Raw genomic sequence first — 23,213 nt, forward strand, 5'->3', positions numbered from 1 at the left:
CATAGTAACCTTAGTGTATGTAAACTTCTGACTTTGAAGAAAGTAATAAAAATTGTCTAAAAAAAATAAATCCTTTTCTCATTATTCTGGCATTTAGCAAATAATAATAATTTTGGTAATCCCAACTGACCAAAAACAGGAAAAGTTTAATCTGATTTAATGTTAGACGGTGAGAAAAAAAAGTTTATGTGCCTTTTTATATAGTGTATGTAAACTTCTGGTTTCAACTGCAGATAGGTAGATGGAAATAGAGATACATACATTTATATACATATAGATAGATACTTTTAACTTAACTAATGCTGAAAAAATAAACATAATGTATCACTTTTGCATTATCTTGAAGTTATTTTTTTAATGGTAGGATTTTAAATTCAACTTCTTTCATTTTTAATTTTACACATTTTAGAAATAATAATGATCTATTTTATGGACTACAATGACCCTATTGCTTAGGCTGTTTCTGATCTGAGTACTGTGTGGTTTGAGTAAATACTGAGTAGTGAATTTACTGGTTTATTTAACTGACAGTCTTGTGAGGAATCAATAAAAGACAGCAAAGCTCTGCTAAAGAAGAATGAAAACATTTAAATGGAAGTTAGTGGAAAAAAGAGCTGAAGCATTTAAAAAAAAATATCCAATCATGATTATTTTGAGCTATATTGCAAAGCCAGCATGACCTGTATTGAAGTGAATGACCACTTTTCCTCATTTTCAGTAAGAAAAATGCATGCAAACTTAATGAAAGGGGGATTTTTTGCAAACTATCCTCAGAAATGAAAGCTTTAAAGCTTGCATGTATGTAGAGAAATATTGCACTTAGTGCTATGTGAAAATTGCAATAGGTCAGATTGCAATTCAATTTAACTGCCCAGCCTTAGCAGCTACTCAGTGGTAAACTTTAAACTACTTTATACTTTTGTGGACTTACAGACCAGTATTTTAACTAAATTTTAAGCAGAGTAAAATTCACTTTAGTCCCGTTCTCTTTTCATCCCCGTTTTATGCATCGAAGTTGTTAGAAGCTGCAGTTTATTTCCTCTGAAACAGAGCTCAGGACTCTGCATGCTGCCGCTGTGAGTGTGTATGTGCCGGTTAGCTCCATCTGATTGGTCCTCCACTGTCACGTGACACGGAAATCAGTGCAGCAGCAGCAGCGGTACAACAGAGAGAAGAATGGCTGAAAACAAGCCGAAGAGGAGCATGGGCAGAGGTTTGGTAGACATACTAATCTAATACCGATACTTCTGAAAGTATTCCAAACTAGTACTTTGTAAATATCGATATATCGATGTTGTAGGAAGACACGACCACCAATAGTGCGCAAAGCACTTTGGGAAGTTGACGTCATCTGGCCGCATGCAGGAGAGCGAGGCTGTGTTTGTGAGTTTAGAGTTGAGCCATTACTGCCAAGTTTCCACCAGAATGCCGTCCTGTGCTGTGTTTCGTTGTATTTATAACACCAGAGGAGTGGAGAAATGTGACCTGAGTCTCCACAAGTTTCCTGTGGACCCGAAAATGCGGAAACTTTGGGAAATTGCCTGTAAGCGAATTGAACTCCCCAGGGATCCCCGGCTGTGCTCCCTGCATTTCACCCCTGATTCTTTTGAGTCTTTTGACAGAGCTAGACTGACCAGGGAGCTCATCGGTGCCACAGTCAACCGAAGACTACGGACAGACGCCGTCCCGACAATCTTCTTTAACTACAAGCAGCCGAAAAGGCCCCGGATATTCAGTGTGCTCCGCTTAGAGAAGCGGGACAAGCGGGATACAGTTGATGCTCTTCTGCGGGCTCATGATGCACCCCCTGCTGCACCTGGCACACCTGGAGAAACAGCAGCATCTAAAAGCCAGGACACTCCACCAGAAAAGAACTCTGTAGGTTCACAGTGTTCCTTTACATACGACGTAGGAACTCAGACTGACATTGTTATGAAAAAGGATGCAGTGGTGCAATGCCCTGCAGATCTGCAGGAGCCCATTGTTATAGAGCATGCATATTCTACACGTAGGCGTAAATCCAACCACAAAGGCCGGAGAGCCTCAAAGTCTAGATTTGTATGATTCACATTTTTCTGGAATTTATCTGAACTCTTTCAGAGCACACTAAAGTCACACACTGTGGATCTCAAACTTTTAAAGACACTGGTGGACTGGTAATGGTTGAAGAATCACTGCAATTTAACAATTACCCTCTTTAGTGCCCTATAAATAGACAAAGATCAGTAAAGGCTATTATTGTTGCCCTTTAAACCTCAGAACCCTCTGCAGTGCCCTCGCAGTCGACAAAATTTTCATTATTTTCTTCATAAGTGCCCTCAAAATACAAAGATTGGACAAAGTCTGTCCTTAAGTGCCCTTTTTGTGGACAAAATTTGATTTGTTGCCATCTAAATAGACAAAATCTGACTAAATACCTCCCTTAGTGTCCTCTAAATCATTGGTTCTCAACCTGGGGTCCCAACACCTCCAGGGGACCCTGTTGGCTCTGAGGTTTTCAAATAAGATGTGCGTATATTTTTAAAAGAGTAGAAAAATAATGTATTTTGGCCAACCTAAAATATGAAGGAAAAAAACTTTTTTGGAGGAAAACACAAACCGATTTTGAGATTATTAAGTTGTTTATTTAGACAAAAACAAACTCAGAATTTCAAAGTTGCAATTCACAAGAAAAGCTTACAGTTTCAGAATTTAAAATACTTCAATTTTGACAATAGAAACTCAGAAATTTCAAGCTTTAAAACCCCTCCCTATAAGACAGTGTTGAGCCAAAAATTTTCAAGAAACCAAACTGAAAATAGTGGTTGGATTTTTGACATTTTTGTCTTTTATAATCTGAAAAACACTAAGTTTTGGTTCACTGACATTTACAACTTTTAATGTCCAAAAAATTTTTTTTTCTTAAATTATTTACTATGAAAAATTTCAATGTTTTCCTGGAAAATGAGCAAATCCTCTTTATTAATATTTTTTCTACAGCAGCTCCAATGCATTGTCATCATAATGGATAGTTTATACATAGATCTTTTGTCAAGAACAAGTGTGCACAGGCCTATTATGTTGGGATTTTGTCAGTAAAACAATTAAAATTGATGTTTATTTTTCCAAGTGGGTCCTGGGAGGGCTTAGCTTTTCTTAGTTATGAGTAGAGGGGGGGCAAAAGGGGAAAAAAGGCCTTACTGGTGCCTTTAAAATAGAATAAATTATACAAAGAGTCTTTTTAATTGCCCTCACAGTAAACAAAGGTTGACTTGGAGAGAACACTTGGAGTGCACTAAGGTCAATGTGGTGTAGTGTCTCCAGGCTACTTTTTGAATGGACAATAAGTGATAAATTCCCCTTCAGGGTGTCCTCTCAGTGGACAAACCCACATGTCCAGCAGCAGAGAAAATGCAGTAGAGTTCTTTAAGTTCCTTGGTTTAAGTTAGTTTTCACTGACACCCTCTCTTTTACATCAGTTATAATCATCTTTGCTACAATCATAACAAAAAGTAAAATTTTAATTAAGAATTTCTGACTATTTCACCATAAATGTTTGTTTTAAACAATAGTGCATACAGCAGATGCCCCTTTTATTTTTGCCCCTGCCCCTCAAATATCCCAAGTCCACCACAGATTAAAGACAATGTCTGACTTTAGAGCTTACCTGTGCAAATGGCTGCAGCTGCAGATGGAGAAAGGAGGGGGACATTTGCTTTTGGCAGCATCAGTTTTTGGTTTTTCTTTTTACCTTTTCAAGTTTTTTGCTAAATTTGGATGTTTTTCTAACAACTTAAACCTGAAGACAATAAGTGAGAACAAATACCCAAGAGTGAGAAGGGATTTTGTTTTTCCTGTCATTGAAAAAAGGTGGACAAAGGAGCAGAGAGCAGTGAGGAATACACTGGAATCTGGAGGTGAGGAAATTGTCATCTGTGGAGACGGCAGATGAGACTCTCTGCTAAATATCGCACATAAACATTTTTATATGTTTGAGTCAAAAGGTTGTGGACTTTAAATTATAAGCTGCACTCAAGTTACAAGTCAAATAACATGGAAATCAAAGGTTTTAAGGATGCCCTTACATCTGTTGAAGAGAAGTGATGACAGTCGCCACTGATGACCAGTTTGACAGCTTGCATGCTTCTAAAAGAAACTAGCAGCTGCAGCTTAAAAGAGGGGATGTGATGGCCTGGGAGACGGATTCCTTCTATTAGAAATCATTTGTGTTGAAGTTCACAATCCTGCTGTGGAGCTCCTGAGAGAAAAGTGGTCATCAGTAATTCACCTCATAACCAATCAGCACTAGTGATGAGGAAGCAGCCACTATCACAGACGTGCACATGAACCTCTGGATGAGACGAGCCAGAGACGAAAAAATCTGGACCTGAAGCCCACAAGACCTCAGTGTGAAAGACAAGTGCCTTTCCAAAGACCTGGGTCATCTAACACTAGAGGTAAGATCAATGTTACAAAAGTCAAAAAAGTTATCTGTAGGTTTTAATGTGTAATGCAGTAATATTTATTTTTTAGGTGTGTTGCTCCCTGTACCTCAAATATCCTCCAAAGAGATCCCATAACGTCACGATCCACGCCTCCATGCTCGCTGCTCTGGATCATAACAGCAAAGCAAACAGGGAACAGGTTGGTCAGCTGTCTTCTATCTGTCCCCTAACAATGTTGTAACACAGACCACGGGGGTCCACGGGGGGATTCCGAGTCAGAGAAGAACTACAGCTATATGACAGCCATGATGGCTGATGTTCTGCCCTCCACATCTGGATGCAAGAGTGGCGTGGACATTAGAGTAAACCACATACATCATGGAACCACACATACTAAACCACAGGTGTCAAACTCAAGGCCCAGGGCCCAAATCCGGCCCATGGAACAGTTTAATCTGGCCCACAAGATGATCTCATATTTCTGTTCTAACTGGCCGATCAGTCTGAGGTCTGCAGATTTCCTCAAGTATAAAAATGTGAACTTATCCTTGATGATTTAAGATATCCTTGTTAAGTCATAATATCTGAAAAAGTAAGGAGTAACAATATTTAGATAAAGTCAGGACTGTGGGAGAAGACATTAATTTGTGTTTTAATTTCACAATTTCAATTCAGCATCTCACAATTAGGACCCAAGCTTAGGATTTGACTTTTAATTTCATACTTTGTCCATTTCAACTCATAATTTTGACTTCTCATATATAATTTTGAGCTTTAAGATTCATAATTCTAATTTGTGTTATTTTGACCTTTTTAACCAGTTATTTTGTATTTTACCTCATATTTTCAACTCCAGACTTTGACTTCATAATCCCATAGTTTGACCTTTTAGACTCACAGTTTAAAATTTTGAGTCATATTTTGATCTTTAAAACTCGGGATTTTGACTTTCTTTCTAATATATTTGCCATTAAAAAAACTTTTTTTTTTCAATTTCAATTTCATGTTTGGACCTTTGGGAACTACTAAATTTACTTATCCTCGATTGTGAGCCTTTAAACTTATCTCTTTAACTTTTTAAATGTCAAAATCATTTATCATCAGTGCTAAGTTTTATTCATATTTTATTACTGGTGAACTGAGGTTGACAGTTTATGGTTAAAAAGGTGACCCTGTTAGGCCCTCGGGTTAGTCCTGAATCCAGAATCCGACCCCTGCTGTGATTGAGTTTGACACCCCTGTACTAAACAATTTTTTTGTTGGTCTTTCACGACGGCACCATGTCAGACTGTGCAGCAAAAATCTTGACCCATCTTGGCCGCCAGACAGGCCACACTACAAGTGTGATCCAGACATTACCACCGTCTCCGCTACAACCATAGATACGTCAGAAACGTGTATGATCGTTAATAGAAGAAACAATTATGGACAGACAATATGGACTGGCTCTCCTTCAGATAGAGCTTTTAAGGTATGAATGCAATAAATAGTTTTGAAGAGAAAAAGTAGGGACTCGCTGGTAAATGATGATGCAGAGAAAAGGAGTGAATTTTTCTTATTAGTCGGTCAGGGTGTCACACTAGACCAGAATGAAAGAAAGCTTCTGACATGCCAGCCTTGCCGAGTCGTGGTCATGTGGCTCCTTGAATGTGCTGCTGTATTGCAGTGTTAATTTCATCGACTAAAACTATGACCAAAAATATTCTTTGACAGCCTTTTTTTCCATGACAAAAACTAGACTAAAACTAACAAAAATAGATCTGTGATGACTAAAACTGACAAAAACTAAGTTTAGTTTTCGTTAAGATGACTAAATCTAGACTAAAATGTAATGTAGTTTTTGTCAGACATTCTAAATCTGTGATATTTCTCCACTGTGGGTAAATCTGTCAAAAACAATGCATCTGTATCTATTCTGCCTCTCATCTGTAGAAAGCAGGGACCCCAGGTTTGGCAGGCTGCAGAGAACACACTACCATGATTTGGCACCAGATTTAGGCAAGAGAATAAATGCTTGGACTAAAGGTAAAGACTAAAATGTGAGGACTTCTATGGACTAAAACTGGAATAAAACTAGACTAAAACTAAAAAGATAGAAATGACTAAAATGTGACTAAAACTAAAATGCATTTCATTTAGAGACTAAAACTAAAATTAAAAGTAGCTGCCAAAATTAACACTGTGGTATTGTCACACTACTAGTGCTCCCAGATAGACACGGCTCTGGTTTTGGCTCTGGCTCCATTCTGGAGTCTCAGAACTTTGGTGCTTTCTGGCGACCAGCTGGCAGTTTAAGCGGAACCAAAGTGGGAGGAAGAAAACGCAACGCAGGCAAAATGGCAGAGTGCAATGATTATCTGCAAGCTTGTTAGTTTGGCATAGAACTTGCCTTTCCTCTAGCTTCACCTGCATTTCTGTCAATTCCCAGATCTTTCCAGGTTGTGAACCTTTTTTTTCTTTTCTTTTTTTTTTTTTCAGTTATAATGTGCCTGCCAGTCTTCAGGAACTGGCGTGGAGTCCTGGCGGTTTGAACGGCCTGTTTGAGAGTGACGTTTGATGAGGAGCTGCAGCGGTGCAGTCGGGCCAAAATCTGGCTGAATTTGTGCAGTCTGAGCCGGCCTTAAGACCACCAGGAACACAGATTGTTTTTGCAAACAGCAGCTCTCATGTTTCAAGGAGGCACCATGTGGACACATAGACTCATCAAATCCATGATGCTTTATTTTTGTTACAGTTTTGTAAATTTTGAACAAATCCTCTTTTTCAGGAAATATTTTATTAAATTATAATTTTATTAAACTGGGAATAACTGTTTCACTGATTGGTATGAAACTTCATTTTCATTCAGAGTTTTTAGGAAGAATCAACAGTATGGAGCATTTCTTTTTTAGTTATATAAATGTTTATTCTAATCTAAACATCAACTTTATTGTGAGTTTATGAATATTAAGCTGTACCTCAGTTATTTTCCTGATTACAAAAACTGAAATGATACTTTAAATAGACAGTCCCTTAATGCAGCACCCACTTCTGTATCATTGTCTGCATCTCTAAACCCTGTATAAATCCCATTTGGTTCAGGGTAAGTACTCTACTTCGGATGTTGTATACAGCACATGATTGTGTGGCTCTGGACTCTTCTCCCCAGCCAGCTGTGCATCCATGCTTCTGTAAGACCTAAAACCAGATCTTTATAAACATTTCTACCATTACGTTCTGAAATTAACTCTTAGATAGGGGGGGTGTCATATATGTATTTAACTTCATTGTATGTGAACTGTACTCCATGCACAGGTCTGCCGTTCCAGCTGCAACTAAACACATGAAAAATCTGGAGCAACCTAGTCAAAGTCCAGACCTAAGTCTGACTGAGTTGCTGTGGCATTACCTTAAACAGGATGTTTGTGAATAAAAACAATGCCGCAAAGAAGAGTGGGCCAAAATTCCTCCCTAGTGATGTTAAAGACTCACTGCCAGTTTTCACAAACACTGCCTTGGAACAACCAGTTATATTAGGTTTAATGGGGAATGATGATTTCACATAGGGCCAGGTAGGTTTGGGTGACTTTTTGCCCTTAAATCATTCTTTTAAAACTATTCTGTATTTACTGGGGTTATCTTTGTTTAGTGTTGAAATAAAAGTGTGACAAATACGTAAAAATTAAGAAATCAGTAAGGGGTAAATACTTTTACTTTTACAGCACCATATTTTATTGGAGCAGGCTAATATAACAGTTTACTCTTTGAATTTCAGATGTTTCCTAATACTGGAGTTGACGACTAGAATGGTAAAATCAAACTTGGCTTTAAATCAAACGAGCTAAATGTAAAAATTCTGAATTCATGTTAGCATAAAAATGTGAGATATGTCCCCTAATGCAGTGGTTCTCAATGTTAGGGTTGCAGGACACTATGAGGGGGTCTCCAGGTGCCTTAAAAACTGAGAACATTTTTGAAGTACACTGTTCCCACTTTACACTAGTTTTGCCAAATTTTAACCAATTTTCATCTTTTTCCCACCAATTTTAACATATTTTTGCAACTAAAAACCCATTTTTTGTCCATTTTAAACCCTTTCCACCATTTTTTTTCTGCCTGTTTTTGCCACTTCTAAACCGAATCTCGCAACGCTCTGCCTATTGTTGCTCTGTTGACACATTATTGCCACTATTAACCCCTTTTACAACCTTTTAAGCCACATTTCACAATTTGATATTCTCATTTTGTCAGTTTCTGACTATTTCTGCCTCAGCTAACCCTTTTTTGCCAGTTTATATCAATTTTCATCCCATTTCACCAAATTTCCACCTATTTTTGCCGCTGAAATGCCATTTCCGCCACTTTTGAATCCCCTTATACCACTTAATATGCCCATTTTTGCCTTTTTTTGCCACTTCTCTCTTATTTTTGGCATTTCCAACCCATTTCTGCAGCTTATAAAATCTAATTTTACCACCTTTCCCACCATTTTTTATTATTAACCCATTTTAGTTATTTTTAACGTATTTTAATTCTGTTTTAACAAAATGATTTACATTTTTAAGAGGGCTACTCACTACACAAATGAATTAAATGTTTTTCTGTGATAAGAGTGGTTATTACTCAGGTTGGTTATAAAATACCACAGTTTAACTTTACAATGACCCATGATTTTGCTGGCCCCCCAGAAAACTTTCTGCACATGACTATTCTTGAATGTGCATGGCTGTGTTCAGCCAGCCTCAGGTACAGTGGGGGTCCCCAGTCTCTGGCACCTTTATTTTGGGGGTCTGATTTTGGGGCTGAAAAGGTTGAGAACCCCTGCCCTCATGCCTTGGTTCCCAACTCGGGGTCCAGGACCCCCTTCGGGGGGGGACAGAGATTTCAGGGGGGGCGCAATGGCCTGTCTGCTCTGAGGTTGTTAAAATTAGGTTCACTCAAACGACCTAAAATCTTGGTAAAACCCATATGGATGGTTCATATCAAGGTCTTTTGCTAACATGTGTGGTTTGGGCTATTGTGTGTGGCTTTTAACAGTGAAAATTATTCTAATTTACGTGTATTTTTGACAGCAGTATGTCACTTTTTCCATGTGGGTCCAGCTCTTCTTAGATATGTGGGGGGCGCTCTAATGTACTTCATGGGGTTCAGTTGCTGGTCTTGTAATTCTGAGAAGTTACAAAAAATTAAAATATAGATTTCATTATAACTGTTGTTGTTAAAAGCTGCTTAAAAAAGTAAAAATCAGACGCAGCACTCAATATTATAGCTTGCTGTTGGTACAGTAAAACTTCATTTCCCACAACTTCTTGCGACCGAGTGCCTACTTACGTAACATCCGGCGATGTTGGCGGGCAGAACGGGATCGTTCCTGGTTGTTAGCGACGCTCAGGCCATTGTGTTGTTCTGTGGCAGTGAACATTGAGGAAAAAATAGCCAAACCTCGCCGCAGAGCCCAGCCGGGAGCTTTATAACGCCACTGGCCGTGTTCTCGATCACCAAGGACCGACACATCGCGGTGTAGTCTCTCGGGCCTACCGCCAGTCCATCAAACGCTCCGAAGCATTCTCTGCAAAGGTAAGGCTCGTGTTAGCTAGCTGAAAAGGAGGATACGCCAGCCATGTTGCCCTCTGGTCGGTGGGCCAGGCCGCTTGGGTCGCCCCCGTGGTCGGTTAATCGTTTTTTGTTTCATATTATGAACACTGGAAGAGAAACAAATGATTTTAGACTTCAAGTGGAGTTTGTGGACAGGATCTATGCAGCATGCGATGCTAACGGTCAGCGCGAGCGTGCATGATGCGAAAACGTTCAACACCATGCTGGCTCCTACGCCTTTTATGAAACCGTAGACCGGCAGTTTTTGTACTTTGATGATTAAATGTGATCACATTTGCATTTGTGATGAAGTTTGCTGGTCCGTGAGTGTAAACGATCAGAGCTGGAGGTTTTTTAGTCGATGCATCCTGTTAATCACGCTCATTATCGCAGGCATGGAGGGGGCGTTTTTCTTCTCTACCAAACAGAACACAACACCTAGATCCACTGTGGTCGCTCGAGCCGCGATTTCAATAACTTATAAGTATTTAATTTCGATTTTAGTATCGGGGACCTTTGTAACGGACAAAGAGCCCTCGAGATTAACCTGGAGTCCCTCCATGTGTGGCCTGGCCTTAGAGAATACTTGGCTGCAGCCTGCAGAGAGGGGCGGGGCTCACGTTGGACCCTTTATCACACCAGGGGCGCCTCCGGGACTTCAGAGTCCCCTTGTAGAAATGTCCCCCTTGATAAGAGATGGGCGATACCAGTGTTTTTCAGTTCCACATGGTACAGATACTTTTGAAGATAGAATAAAATATTGGACTTTCAAAAGGTACACATTTCAGGAAAACAAAAAGGCGCATGTAGGTCATCCAGAAATTCATTTAGGGCAGGGGTGTCAAACTCAGGTGCAGCAGGGGCTGGATTCTGGATTCTGGATTCAGGACTAACATGAGGGCCTAACAGGGTCACCTTTTTAACCATAAACTGTCAATCTTGTTTTATCAGTGATTAATAAATGATGTTGACATTTAAAAAGTTAAAAAGATCAGTTTAAAGGCTCACAATCTAGAAAAGTAATTTTTTTTTAGTTCATAAAGGTCCAAACATGAACTTTATAAAGAAAAATAATGTTTTTAAAGCCAAAAATATTAGAAGTCAAGATCATGAGTTTAAAGGTCAAATTTGAAATCATGAAATTGAAGTCAAAATATGATTCAGAATTTTAAATTGTGAGTCTGAAAGGTCAAAGTATGGGATTATGAAAAAGTTTGAAGTTGAAAATATGAGATAAAATACAAAATTATTAATTAAGAAGGTTAAAATCTGACTTCTATATTAGAGTTATGAATCCTAAAGCTCAAAATATTATATGAGAAGTCAAAATTATGAGTTAAAATGCTCAAAGTATGAAATTAAAAATCAAAATCCTAAATTCGAGTCCTGATTGTGAGATGCTGAATTGAAAATATGAAATTGAAAAATAAATTTTAATTTATCCTCCCACATTCCTGACTTCTCATCTAAATACTTTTACTCCTTCCTTTTTCAGTTTTTGTGACTTAACAAGGATATCTTAAATCATCACGATAAGTCCACATTTTTATACTTGAGGAAATCTGCAGACCTCAGACTGATGGGACAGTTAGAACAGAAATATGAAATCATCTTGCGGGCCAGATTAAACCGTTCCACGGGCCAGGTTTTGCCCCCGGGCCTTGAGCTTGACATCTGTGATTTAGGGTGAAACTTCGATTAAATATTTGTAAGCAGGTGAAAAAAAAAAAAACAATCATAGCAATAATGTGGAATGTATGTAGAATTAAAATATTTACAACATAAAATTGCCCAATTTCTTATCTTTTTTTTTAATTTAGATAGAAGGGCTGTATCAGCTACCTATAGCCGCCAGTTTCAAGTAAAAATGTAAGAAATAGCCTAAAAGTCATCAAAGATTGTTATGTTTCTACAACTTGGTCTTCATACATTGTATGGTATTGGTATGTGGTCTCAGTATTTTTTATGTTTTCTTAAAATTTTGAAATTTACCTTGGGACCACATTGAGTGAGAAACTGTAAAATGAATTCATATGCAAGCGATTGGAGAGCTGAAAATTGTTAATTATTTATGACTGGTCCCCAAAGTCACAAGGTACGGCAGGATCAGCATTTCTGATTGGTCTCCAAAGTCACATGACACGGACTAGCGATAAAGCCAAAACAGTCTTCAGGAGAGAGAGGCAGGGAGGCACTCGGAGGAGAAGCAGTGGTGAAACGTATCTTATAGTACTTGTTTGGTATCAATATTTTTCCAGAGATATCGATAACAAAAGAGTACTTCAGAAATATTGATATATTGATACTGTGGTAGTTGTGATGCTCCCACCGCTACTCTTGATTTCTCTGGTCTAAATCACAGGCTGATTTGTGAAATTGCTATACATGTACTAGAAATGGGCTGAACCACTTTTTTTTAAGTCCTTTTCTGATTCAGATACATCAGTACTGATATTTAAGGCTGGGCAATATTGATCAAAAATCACATCTATTCTGCCAGAAAATAAACAGTTACTTTTTAGTCAAATCCACACAAACCAGGTGCATGTATGTAAGCTGATCCATAGGAAAATCTAGGTAAGGGAATGGAAAAAGTGCAGGCAAAAATTATGCCTTTCAGAAATTATGTGCTGTGATAAGCTGTTCTTGGATTTCCCCCTCATGATGTCATGTGGGGAGTTAGCCCTGCCCCTTGGTTCAGTTGGCCCTCCCCTTTACCCTTTTTTGTCATATAGCATTGCCCCCCTTAAAGACGCCTCCAATGATTCTCTCAGTGCAGATGGCTGAGGAGGCTTCAGGTTCTGGGTTGTAGGGCTGGGCAATCAATCGCAAATTAGATTAAATCGCAATGTGACATGCTGCAGTTTTCAAATTGCAGAAGGTGCGATATTTCTTTAACCTTAAATTTGTGTCAAATACCAGTTTAGACCTTTTTTTTGCAGGAGAGATGTTATGCATTACATATCATGCAATCATTCTAGTGACATATTTTTAGAATAGTGCACAAAAAATCCTATTTTCACTATTTTTTTGTTTATCTTGTTATATATCAAGGGCCAGGTTTAGTCTTGACAGAGACTTTGGGGGCCAGACTTAAAAACAAACAGAAATTAAATAAAAGTTGTGGTCAGATTAAACATATTATTGTATGAGTATTTGTATTTTTACAAGGAGACAGGTCTGCCCACAGAATTGGCTGGGCCCCTGAAAATATCAGAGAATGGGCCCTCCAATTGTGATTTAACAGCAATATTAACTCATTGTTGACACTTTTCAGCCCTTTTCACAACTTCATTTGGACACTTCTGCAACACTTTTGCCACTCTAAACCCATTTTTGATGATTTTTGCCACTTTTCACCCATTTTGCCACGCTTTAACCCTTTTTGCAACTTTCCTGCCAATTATTGTCTCTGTGTGCCACTCTTTAACCCATTTTCACTATTTTTCCAAGCTATTTGTGCTATATTTTGGCACTTTCAACACATTTATATATTTTGCCTCTTTAACCAATTATTGCCATTCTTTATCCCCTCTTAAATCACTTTTCCTGCTCATTTTTATCTATTTTGTGCCATTATTTTATCAATTTTTGCCACTTTTCATCTATTTTAGCCACTTTTAACCCCTTTCCATTACTTTTTTGCAACATTTTCACCACTTTTGACCAATTTTTGATACTATGTCCCCTTTTTGCCCCTTTTATCTAATATTTATATTTTACCCTCTTTCACCACCTTTCGTGCCGATTTTTGACCCTCTGTGCCACTCCACAACCATTTTTGCCTCTCTAACCCCTTTTCACCACTTTATCCAGACATTTTTGTGACATATTTCTGCCATTCTCAACCCATTTTTTATATACACTTATAATGGATAATAAGTGGATTTCTGTGAAAGTCATTCTAAAACTATTTCAATATTAACTGTTTTGGGGTGGATTTAACAGCTGCAGACAGCTACTCCAAAAACCACATCTTTTCCTCTTCTTCTGAATGTAATGATCTTCTGGGGGCCAGACAGGAAGCTTTGGGGGGTATAGCCCTCAGGCCCCCAGTTGATGTTTTAGTGCCATATTTTTAAAATAGTGCACAAAAAAAATTCCTGTTTTCTTCATTTGTGTATGTTTTTCTTATTCATTTATGAGAATTATATACAAAAGATCATTCCCTTTGATACAGCAATTCATATCAAATGTGCAAAATGAGTAAAAAAATCAGAATTTGATATTTTTAAAACATTGTTCTGCCCTAGTTTAATTTAACATTGTGTTGGTTATCATATAGAATTAATTTTTGCTTGTTTTTGTTGTAAAATGCATGAGACGAGGAACGTAAGAAATAATTGCTTATAAATCGCAATACTGGGGAGAAAAATCGCAGTTAGATTATTTTCCAAAATCGTTCACCCCTACTGGGTTGCAGCACACTTTTGTACTGCAACTTGTGTAGCTGTTGTAAATAGTGAAAGGAGCTGACTAGCTCCTCTTCTCCAGCATGGCCCGCATCTCCCTGCATCCATGTTGCTTTGCTCGCTGCATACAGGTTGAATTTTGTCCAGAGGGAGGGAGGAGGGAAAGGGTGACGTGGGACGGGCGGTGACAAGAGAAGGTGATTTGGCTGCTGTACGGAAGAAACCTGTACAGTTATGTTAACAATATAAATGGTAATGTCATACTATATCTTGTAGGGATGTTCCGATACCTTTTTGTCCTTCCGACATGATTCTGATACCAAGGTGTTGGGTGTCAGCAGATGCTGAGTACTGGTCCCATACCAGCATGAACTTTCTGGACTGTGCAGACTAGAAAATTATTTTAAACCCACAGTGCATCCGGAAATTGTTCACAGCGCTTCACTTTTTCCACATTTTGTTAAGTCACAGCCTCATTCCAAAATGGAATAAATTCATTTTTTTCCCTCAAAATTCTACACACAACACCCCATAAAGACAATGTGAATAAAAGTTTGTTTGAATTTTTTGCAAATTTATCAAAAATAAAAAACTAAGGCATCACATGTACATAAGTATTCACAGCCTTTGCCACGGAGCTCAAAATTGAGCTCAGGTGCATCCTGTTTCCACTGATCATCCTTGAGATGTTCCTATAGCTTAATTCGAGTCCACCTGTGATAAATTCAGTTGATTGGACATGAGGCACACACCTGTCTATATAAGGTCCCACAGGTGACAGTGCATGTCAGAGCACAAACCAAGCATGAAGTCAAAGGAATTGTCTGTAGACCTCCGAGACAGGATTGTCTTGAGGCACAAATCTGGGAAAGGGTACAGAAAAATTTCTGCTGCTTTGAAGGTCCTAGTGAGCACAGTGGCCTCCATCATCTGTACATGGAAGAAGTTCAGAAGCACCAGGACTCTTCCTAGAGCTGGCCGCCTGTCTAAACTGAGCGATCAGGGGAGAAGGGCCTTAGTCAGGGAGGTGACCAAGGTTACCCTTTTTATGTTATGGTGCTTGACATTAATAACACAGACACAAACGGGTGATGTTTAGGTTGTTACCAGACTGCTTTCATGGTCAAACATGAGAGGGAATATTGGCACTCCTACACCAACAGAAGTGATAAGATGTTAATTATTAGTGTTGGACCTAATTTTTTACATGATTACTGAGCATATCTGTCACACCTGGGGTGGTGACTTTGGTTTAAAAAAATCTAAGTGCTGTAATGTTGGTTTATGTTCTTCATTCAAACTAGCTGAAAAAAAGGAAGCAGAACAAGACCCACCCTTTCATGTGGTCTATGTGTTAAACCATTCACCAGGGTTCCTTTACACCAGCACAAACAATCCACACTAACTTGGCAAACATACTCAAGGTAGTTTAAAGAGACGGTTAGGTGCAAAAAGGTCATTAGTCAACCCTATATGAATGCTGAAACTGGATCGCCATTACACAAATTATTCATTAAATTAGAGGCCTTCAAAAATGTACTCCCTCAACTTTTTGATTTCACTCATTTTAAATTCCTCTAAGCTTATTTTATTAATCAACTCTGTAGAACAGTGTTACTCAACAATTTGGCTCTTTGGTTGAGCAGGGTTGAGTAACACCGCTGTAGAAGTAGCTATGGGAAATTGGTAGACTCCTGTATACTGTCCTAATTGTTGAAATACATTGACAATGTTTATACTACAGCGTTGAGGCATATTTTGAAGCAAAAGCTGCTGCAAGAGGGAAATGCTCACACAGAATCAACTCACTGGAAACCAAATCATCTTCTGTAACTAGTTCTGCATTCAGATAAGTGTTTTAAGGATTATGCCTTACAAGCAGACTGTCAAATATGACTCTAAAAGCTGCAGTATATGTGTCAGGCCAGCAGTTGGCAGTGTGGCTTTATAATGGAACAACACATGTGCAAACTCTTCTTCCTTCAGGCAGTAAGACAAGAGGCTTTCATTACAAACATTTGTGTGGAGAAACAGGGGTGAGGAGCCCAAACAGTCCACCATAGTTGCTGTAGTTGCCCACTTGGGCGTGCAAATTGACTGGGGCCCTTGTGTGCATTTGTGTAAGTCCCTATTTTCAGAGGAAATTCTATATTGATCATGTGCATAACAAAAATTATGGTGTTTTCAAAAATGTCCCCTCTGCAACCGGTTTCAAGCATTTAAAGCACTGTTACTCAACCCTGCTCAACCAAAGAGCCAAATTGTTGAAAAATACCTTTGCAAGAGCCACAATCTAAGTGGTGAAAAGTGGCAAAAACTGCTTGAAGTATCAATAAAAATAGGTTTGGGAGGGGGGGTGGGTTGGTGGTCCAAAAGTGTCAAAAACGTGGCAGAAAATGAGAGAAAAGTGACTAAAATGGGCAAAAAGCAGTAAACAGTGGCAAAATAGGGCAAAAAAAGAAAACAAATTGGGGCAAATGGGCAAAAATGAGATAAAAGTGACTAAAGAAGTAGAAAAAAATGGGCAAAGAAGAGGAAACAAGTGGTATTTCATGGCAAAAGGTAGCTGATATGGGCAAAAAGTGGCAAAAAACAAATGGTGAAAAGGGGCAAAATAGGACAAAGTGGCAAAAACGGGGAAAAAGTGGCAAAAAGGAGTGCCAGAATTGGGCAAAAAAGTGTTTTTTAATGACAAAGGTAGCTTAATTGGGTGAAAAGTGTCTCAAAGTAGTGAAAAGGGCATGGGCATGGGAAAGTGTGGCAAAATGGGACAATTATTTTTGACAATTAAAGCCTTCTGTATAAGTCTGGGAAACAAACTGATTAATGTGATTAACTTCTGAGGTCAAAGTTTCCCTTTCTAAGGTTTTCTAGGGGAACAATATTTTCAAATTAAGACCGTAAAGAGCCACATGTGGCTCAAGAGCCACTGATTTACAGTTTTTGGGCACCCAAATCGACACGGTCACGTAAACATGGCCTGCATTCAACAGATACTTTGGCAATTTTTGTTGGAGGTTGGGGGCTGGAGAGGAGTTCCCACTCAACAGTTATGTTTGCTGTAAGTCTTTTACAGCAGTGTGTACAGGTAGCTGATAAGAAACAAAGTAGAAAAGTATTTTTCCATAAGGCAGGTTTCATGATATTATGTCTGCTCTTGATAACATACTGACAATGAATATTACACATGGTTAGAGTGTTTTAAACTTAGTCATACAGGCAGTTGTCACCTCTAGTCCTCTTTATAAAACTGCTCCCTCTTCTCTCACCAGGCCCCCTCAGTAGACGTCAAGCTGGCGACCGTTGCAGCAAAGAAGGCTAAGAAGGGTGAGGAGGAGGAGCAGCCTGCAGCTCCTGCAGCTGAAACAGCGGCGGCAGCAGCGCCAGAGACAGCAGCACCACCCCCTGCAGATCAACCTGCAGACGCACCTCCACCTGAGGAGGAGGAAGAGGAGGAGTATGTAGTGGAGAAGGTTCTGGACCGTCGAGTGGTGAAGGGAAAAGTGGAGTTCCTGCTGAAATGGAAGGGCTTCTCAAAGTGAGTACAGGTCCAGGATTGAATAGAGATTGGATTCACACCCATTAAATCCAGTTGTTTGTGATCTGTTTGCGCCACAGATGTGTTTTGTCTCATCATTATGTTTGATGTCAACATTTAATGACTGCAGTGGTATTTAAACATGGGATACATTCTGGTTTAAAGAACAAAGAGTCCTCCTATCCTTGATGAAAATGTCTGATGTCACAGTCTTCTTTTTTTATTCTCCCCAACTCACTTCATGCCTCTGTTTCTGTTAGCAGACTGCACTATGCAGTCTTCTGAGCTTTTCTGGGTTATTGTGCCAGCCTGGTGTTAATGAAGGAGTTGATTGGTTGAGTAGTGTCGTGTGAATGCAGCAGGAGACGTGTGGCAGCCATAATGTGTTAGAACAAGTAGCTGACAGCAAGTATATGGCGTTGCCTACTTTTGATGTCGCTCAAACATCTGTTCTCTCTGCAGCGAGGATAACACATGGGAGCCGGAGGAGAACCTGGACTGCCCGGACCTCATCGCAGAGTTTATGACAAAATACAAAGAGAATCAGGAGAAGAAGAAGGAGGGCAAGAGGAGAGCTACCACTGAGGCCTCGGGAGACTCTGAAGAGCGAGGGAGCAAGAGGAAGAAGGAGGAGGTGAGCGTGGGAGAGGAGCAAAAATCTAACACTCCAAGCAGTTTTCCAGACCAAAATAAAAACTAGAGTAAAACTATGTCAGAGCACAGGTCAATTTATGTTCTACCTCTGTGTCTTCAGGGTGAGAAGGCTCGAGGGTTTGGCAGAGGTCTGCAGCCGGAGAGGATCATCGGTGCGACGGACTCCAGTGGAGAGCTGATGTTCCTCATGAAGTGGTGGGTCTGCACTCTCAGTTTAAAGATGTTCAGTGTGGTGGCTTAAAATCCTGAATTTTAAAGGTACATCAGACTGACCAGAACACAGGACAAGAAAGAATAACGGATGTTTTTAAAGTCGATGTGTTTTGACACATATGTCCACAGTTAAGTCCCTAATTTAAAGGTAATCGGGGACCCTTGCAAGAGAAAAAGTCATTGTACAGGGAAAAACAAGCCTTTGTTCTTTTTGTTCAGGTTGTTAAAAAGCAGAAATCATTCAGCAATTAAATTTCCACAGCCTGCTTTTCTTTAAAAACTGTGCTAAACGGTTAAATATTTAATCAGATATCAACCAGGCTTCTAAATCAAATCAAAATTTTACAGTGGCAGAGTTTGTGGTAGTGACATTTTAGTCCTGTGAGTCTGAATCCTATCACGATGAAACTGGTGATGTACACCCCTGGTCAACGGCAGCCTTAGAAAACTAAACATGAAACTTAAACTAGTGTATATTTGCCAGAAGAAAATAAAGTCAGATTTAATAATCTAACCTTGCTCTCTTTTTACATTTTTTCTTCTTCTCTGAAATTAAAACCAACAGGAAGAACTCAGACGAGGCCGACCTCGTCCCAGCCAAGGAGGCGAACGTCAAGTGTCCCCAGGTGGTGATCTCCTTTTACGAGGAGCGCCTCACCTGGCACTCCTACCCCACTGAGGAGGAGGAGAAGAAAGAGGAGGAGAAAAAGGACTAGATGATTGAGAATGGAGAAGAAGAAAGGGGCAGGGCAGGAAATCAACAACATGCTGGTGAACTGCAATCCAGGTTTTTGTTTCTAGCAGCAACTTTGGCAGCGATGGCGGAGAAAAGCTGCCAGTGTAGCTGCGAGAGAGGAGGAGTTTGTTTTCCTGCCCTGAGAGGAGACGTGGCCTTTCCTCAAAAGATGCTCCCGCCTGTATCTGGTCTGAAAATGTAACGTCTTTCACAGAGGTATGTTGGCATCCAGACTTGAGTTTTTCCTTCACCAGAAGCATGTCGCTTGATGGGAATTGGTGCCTTTTGATCAGCTAGTTTTCCTTCTTGGCATTACCAGCCGAGTATTTAGAACTTATTTCAGTAAATTCACTAAAAACCGTGTTTGTGCTACATTTGGTGACATGTGCCTGGTGTTGGAAAAAACTGAAACACAATACAAGTTGTCTCGCTGCCTCTTGATCGAACGTTCATGTCTGAATGTGTAACCGTGGCTGGATAGTTTCTCTCCTCACAAATCACCAGTCCCCTCATATTAAACCTTAAGAAGCGTTTATTGGCTGGTGGTCTGTGATGGATAACCACGACAAACGTTCTCCCTGCTGCGTCAGGATACATTGGAGGGAACTTCTTTTGGAAGGTAACAAAACGAGATGAAACACCGGTTTTCTTTGTGCCACCTGGATTCTCATTATCGCTGACGTAGCGCTGTTACAGTACACTTCTGAAATCTTTAGCTTCACGTATCTGAGCGACCGCTGCAGCACGCAGCCAGCTGATGTTTGAACGCCCTGATTTTTATTTTTTTGAAAGTTTGCGTTGTTCCAGCCATGATGATCTGCCAAAAGCTTGGACTACACGTGCAGTTTGGTTCTTAAATGACAGCTAAGTTTGTATTTTAACAAGCTAGGGGTTAAGACTTCTGTGATATTTCAGCAGCAGCTTTCCTCTGTTTTTTAACATTCTTCTGCATAATTTCCATAAAAAAGGCATGTATTTTTGTTGCTGCTCTTTCCTTTATGTGTTATTTCCTCAAACGTCACTCCTACAGGTGGAGTCGGTACTCGTAATTAACGTCGCTGGGTTCACATGTAAGAGGAGAAAACTGTGTTGGAGTACAGATTTCAGTTTTTGCCCAGGCAGCTGCGGTTGGATTAATCCTCAGACTTCTTTTATGCAAAGTGAGTAATTTTGTTGAATTAGTTTTTAAAAATGGGAGAGATGTATTAGAATTGTTTTTAGATATACACCAATCAAAACTCACTTCTCTTTTAGAGCAGAGAAGTTTAAAAACAGCGAATGCCGTTGTGAAGTTTGTAATCTGAAAGCCTCCGCTGTAGTCGATACTGAATATTCTTTGAGAGTTTTTTGCAGTCTCAAGTGCTGTGTCAGTCCGGCTCTTTCTTAAAACTGAACTGAGGCTGGTTGGTGACCTGCAGTGGCTGGTAGATCATACAGGCAGCTAGGCATCTAGCTGGGCGTAATTTCCCAAAATGCCCCTGGTTGCCTTTATTATTTAGCTGCGTACGTGTCGCTCAGTCTCAGCGTTAGAAGCTAACATGTTGATCCTCCACGGTTTGAACCAAAACTTCTACCTAATGATTTAACAGTGAAGAAATGATCCGGCTACCTTTTCAGTGACTTGTCAGCTGTTTGTAAACATATTCTCTTGTTTAAGTATTCTGTATTAAAGGTAGAGTAGTAGCCTCTTGTGTTTCCAGACCCAGGTCGGCTGATTACATTCCCTCAACGGTTTTCATAAGTTTGCCTTTAACTGCTGGAAATGACCCTGAAAACTGTACACTGAATTCTAAAACGATGTTCTCGCCCGGCTCCACTTCAGTATTCAGATTTTGTGACTGCCTCCTGTTTCACCTCTGACAGGTAGGGATTCAAATGAGCTGCTCTGGGTCTGCCTTTTAGCGTTTCTATCTCCTTGTGTCTAAACTTTTCTCTGTATTTAGCGGACTAGCTTGTGTTGTCCTGTTGCATGTTTATCGGTTTGTCACCATCTTGGCTGATCTACTTTAAATTGTCCATTTTGACAATAAAGGTTTTTTGTTTTCGTAAATATTTGCTCTCCTGTGTCTCAATCTAAAGAAGTGTCACTAAGGAAATCGAATAAATGCCAAATCTCTGAAAACAGAGCAGTAGATAAAACGGTGTTTGCCTTAAACCAGAGATGTCAAACTTCACAGCAGGGGCCAAGTTCTGAATTTGGGTCCATGAGGGCTGAACAAGGCAAGGCAAACATTTACCATAAACTGTCAAGCTAATTTTCACCAGCAATGAATTATGGGAGGAAATAACCTTAGCACTGATGATAAATGATTTTGAGATTTGAAAATTAAAAATTGTAAGTTTGAAAAGCTCAAATTCTGAGATAAAAATTCAAACTTATTAGTTCAAAATGCATTTAAAGTCAAAATCATGTTTTTAAAAGGCAAATATACAAGAAAGAAAGTTTAAATCATGTTTTTTTATGGTCAAAACGTGAGATTAAAATTTGAAATCATGAGTTTTAAAGGTCAAAAAATTAGAAACTTCCAGATCATTGGTTAAAAATGTCAAAAACTGATAAAAAAAAACAAATTTTAAGTTTTGCTGGTCAAAATATTACTTAAAATTTAAAACTGAGTATACAAAAGGCCAAATGATGACATAAAAGTCAAAGTCAGAGCTAAAAAGGTCAAAACATGATAAAAATAAATTAAAAAAAGGGGTTTAAAGGTCAAAATATTGCTTTGAAAATTCAAAATTGAAGATCTAAAAGGTAAAAAAAACAGGATAAAAAGTCAAAAATGTGAATTGAAAAGGTCAGAATATGAAATAAAAAGTCAAAACCATAACTGAGAGATGCAAAACCAATAATATGAAATGAAAACAGAAATTTATTTTTCTATTCCTTACTTTTTATCTAATTATTTTATTTTTATGACAGAACAAGGATATTTTAAATAATCAGGATTGGGTTGGCATTTTTAAACTGGAGGAAATCTGCAGACTTCACATCAGTGGGCCAGTTAAAATAAAAATATATGACCCGGCGGGCCGGGTATAACTACCACGGGCCGAATTTGGCCCCCGGGCCTTGAGTTGACACCCCTGCCTTAAACTGTTGCATGATATTCTTGGATGTAACACGGAGCTGTAGAAGTTGAATTATTGCCAACAAGAGGGAAAATTTGAAAAAATACCAATATGAACACCAAATAATTTAAATGAATAATCTCAACAGCCTGTACAGGTAAATGTGTTGGGTTGTATTAATGACGCTAACAAAAATGATCCCGCAACAGGATATCTCATTGGAGTAGTCTGGCCCCAGCCCAGTAAGAGTTGGACACCCCGCTGCTAAAGCTGCTATCCTGCTCTGCTATCCTCGATTTTTCCCTCCTGCACAACAGCTTGTCTAATCCTGAATAATGGACATGTGTAATGCTTAATTTACAGTCTTAAATCAGAGCAGCTCCTCAAACAAACCAAGGAGGGTAAAATCACTCACCTCACCTCAGGAAAATCTGGATAAATCTTTACAACCAACAGGTGATCACTACTTTTCTCACTCTAGTTTGTAAAGTCATCACCAACTACTAAACACTTATGCAGCAATCATGAAAATCAGGGCTATTACTCATGTTGGACACCGCCATTACGCTCAGATGAATGTTAAACCATTGCAT

The 23,213-nt window shown here is 39.2% G+C and overlaps 1 protein-coding gene and 1 long non-coding RNA gene across 2 annotated transcripts; both read left to right on the forward strand.

Annotated features, from left to right (window-relative positions):
• Positions 1–1,185: 1,185 nt before the first annotated feature.
• On the forward strand, positions 1,186–7,222 carry LOC121503521. The gene is made up of 3 exons (XR_005991374.1): positions 1,186–4,436; positions 4,513–4,623; positions 6,903–7,222. It is a non-coding gene; the product is annotated as an uncharacterized LOC121503521 (long non-coding RNA).
• A 2,525-nt stretch (positions 7,223–9,747) lies between these two features.
• cbx1a (chromobox homolog 1a (HP1 beta homolog Drosophila)) lies at positions 9,748–21,601 on the forward strand. The gene is made up of 6 exons (XM_041778589.1): positions 9,748–9,777; positions 9,840–9,980; positions 17,683–17,948; positions 18,411–18,582; positions 18,703–18,797; positions 19,381–21,601. The coding sequence occupies exons 1-6, from the start codon at positions 9,748–9,750 to the stop codon at positions 19,529–19,531; spliced, it is 855 nt and encodes a 284-aa protein (XP_041634523.1). The 3' UTR covers positions 19,532–21,601.
• Positions 21,602–23,213: the final 1,612 nt, after the last annotated feature.

The sequence above is a fragment of the Cheilinus undulatus genome, linkage group 21 (assembly GCF_018320785.1).
Source record: "Cheilinus undulatus linkage group 21, ASM1832078v1, whole genome shotgun sequence".
NCBI classification, from domain to species: domain Eukaryota; kingdom Metazoa; phylum Chordata; class Actinopteri; order Labriformes; family Labridae; genus Cheilinus; species Cheilinus undulatus.

Excerpts from the sequence above, each read along its gene's own strand:
- cbx1a (XM_041778589.1), top strand. The coding sequence starts at position 9,748 with ATGTTGGCGGGCAGAACGGGATCGTTCCTG. Across the intron at positions 9,981-17,682 it reads CCGAAGCATTCTCTGCAAAG|GCCCCCTCAGTAGACGTCAA; the intron begins GTAAGGCTCGTG and ends TTCTCTCACCAG. Across the intron at positions 18,798-19,380 it reads CTGATGTTCCTCATGAAGTG|GAAGAACTCAGACGAGGCCG; the intron begins GTGGGTCTGCAC and ends TAAAACCAACAG.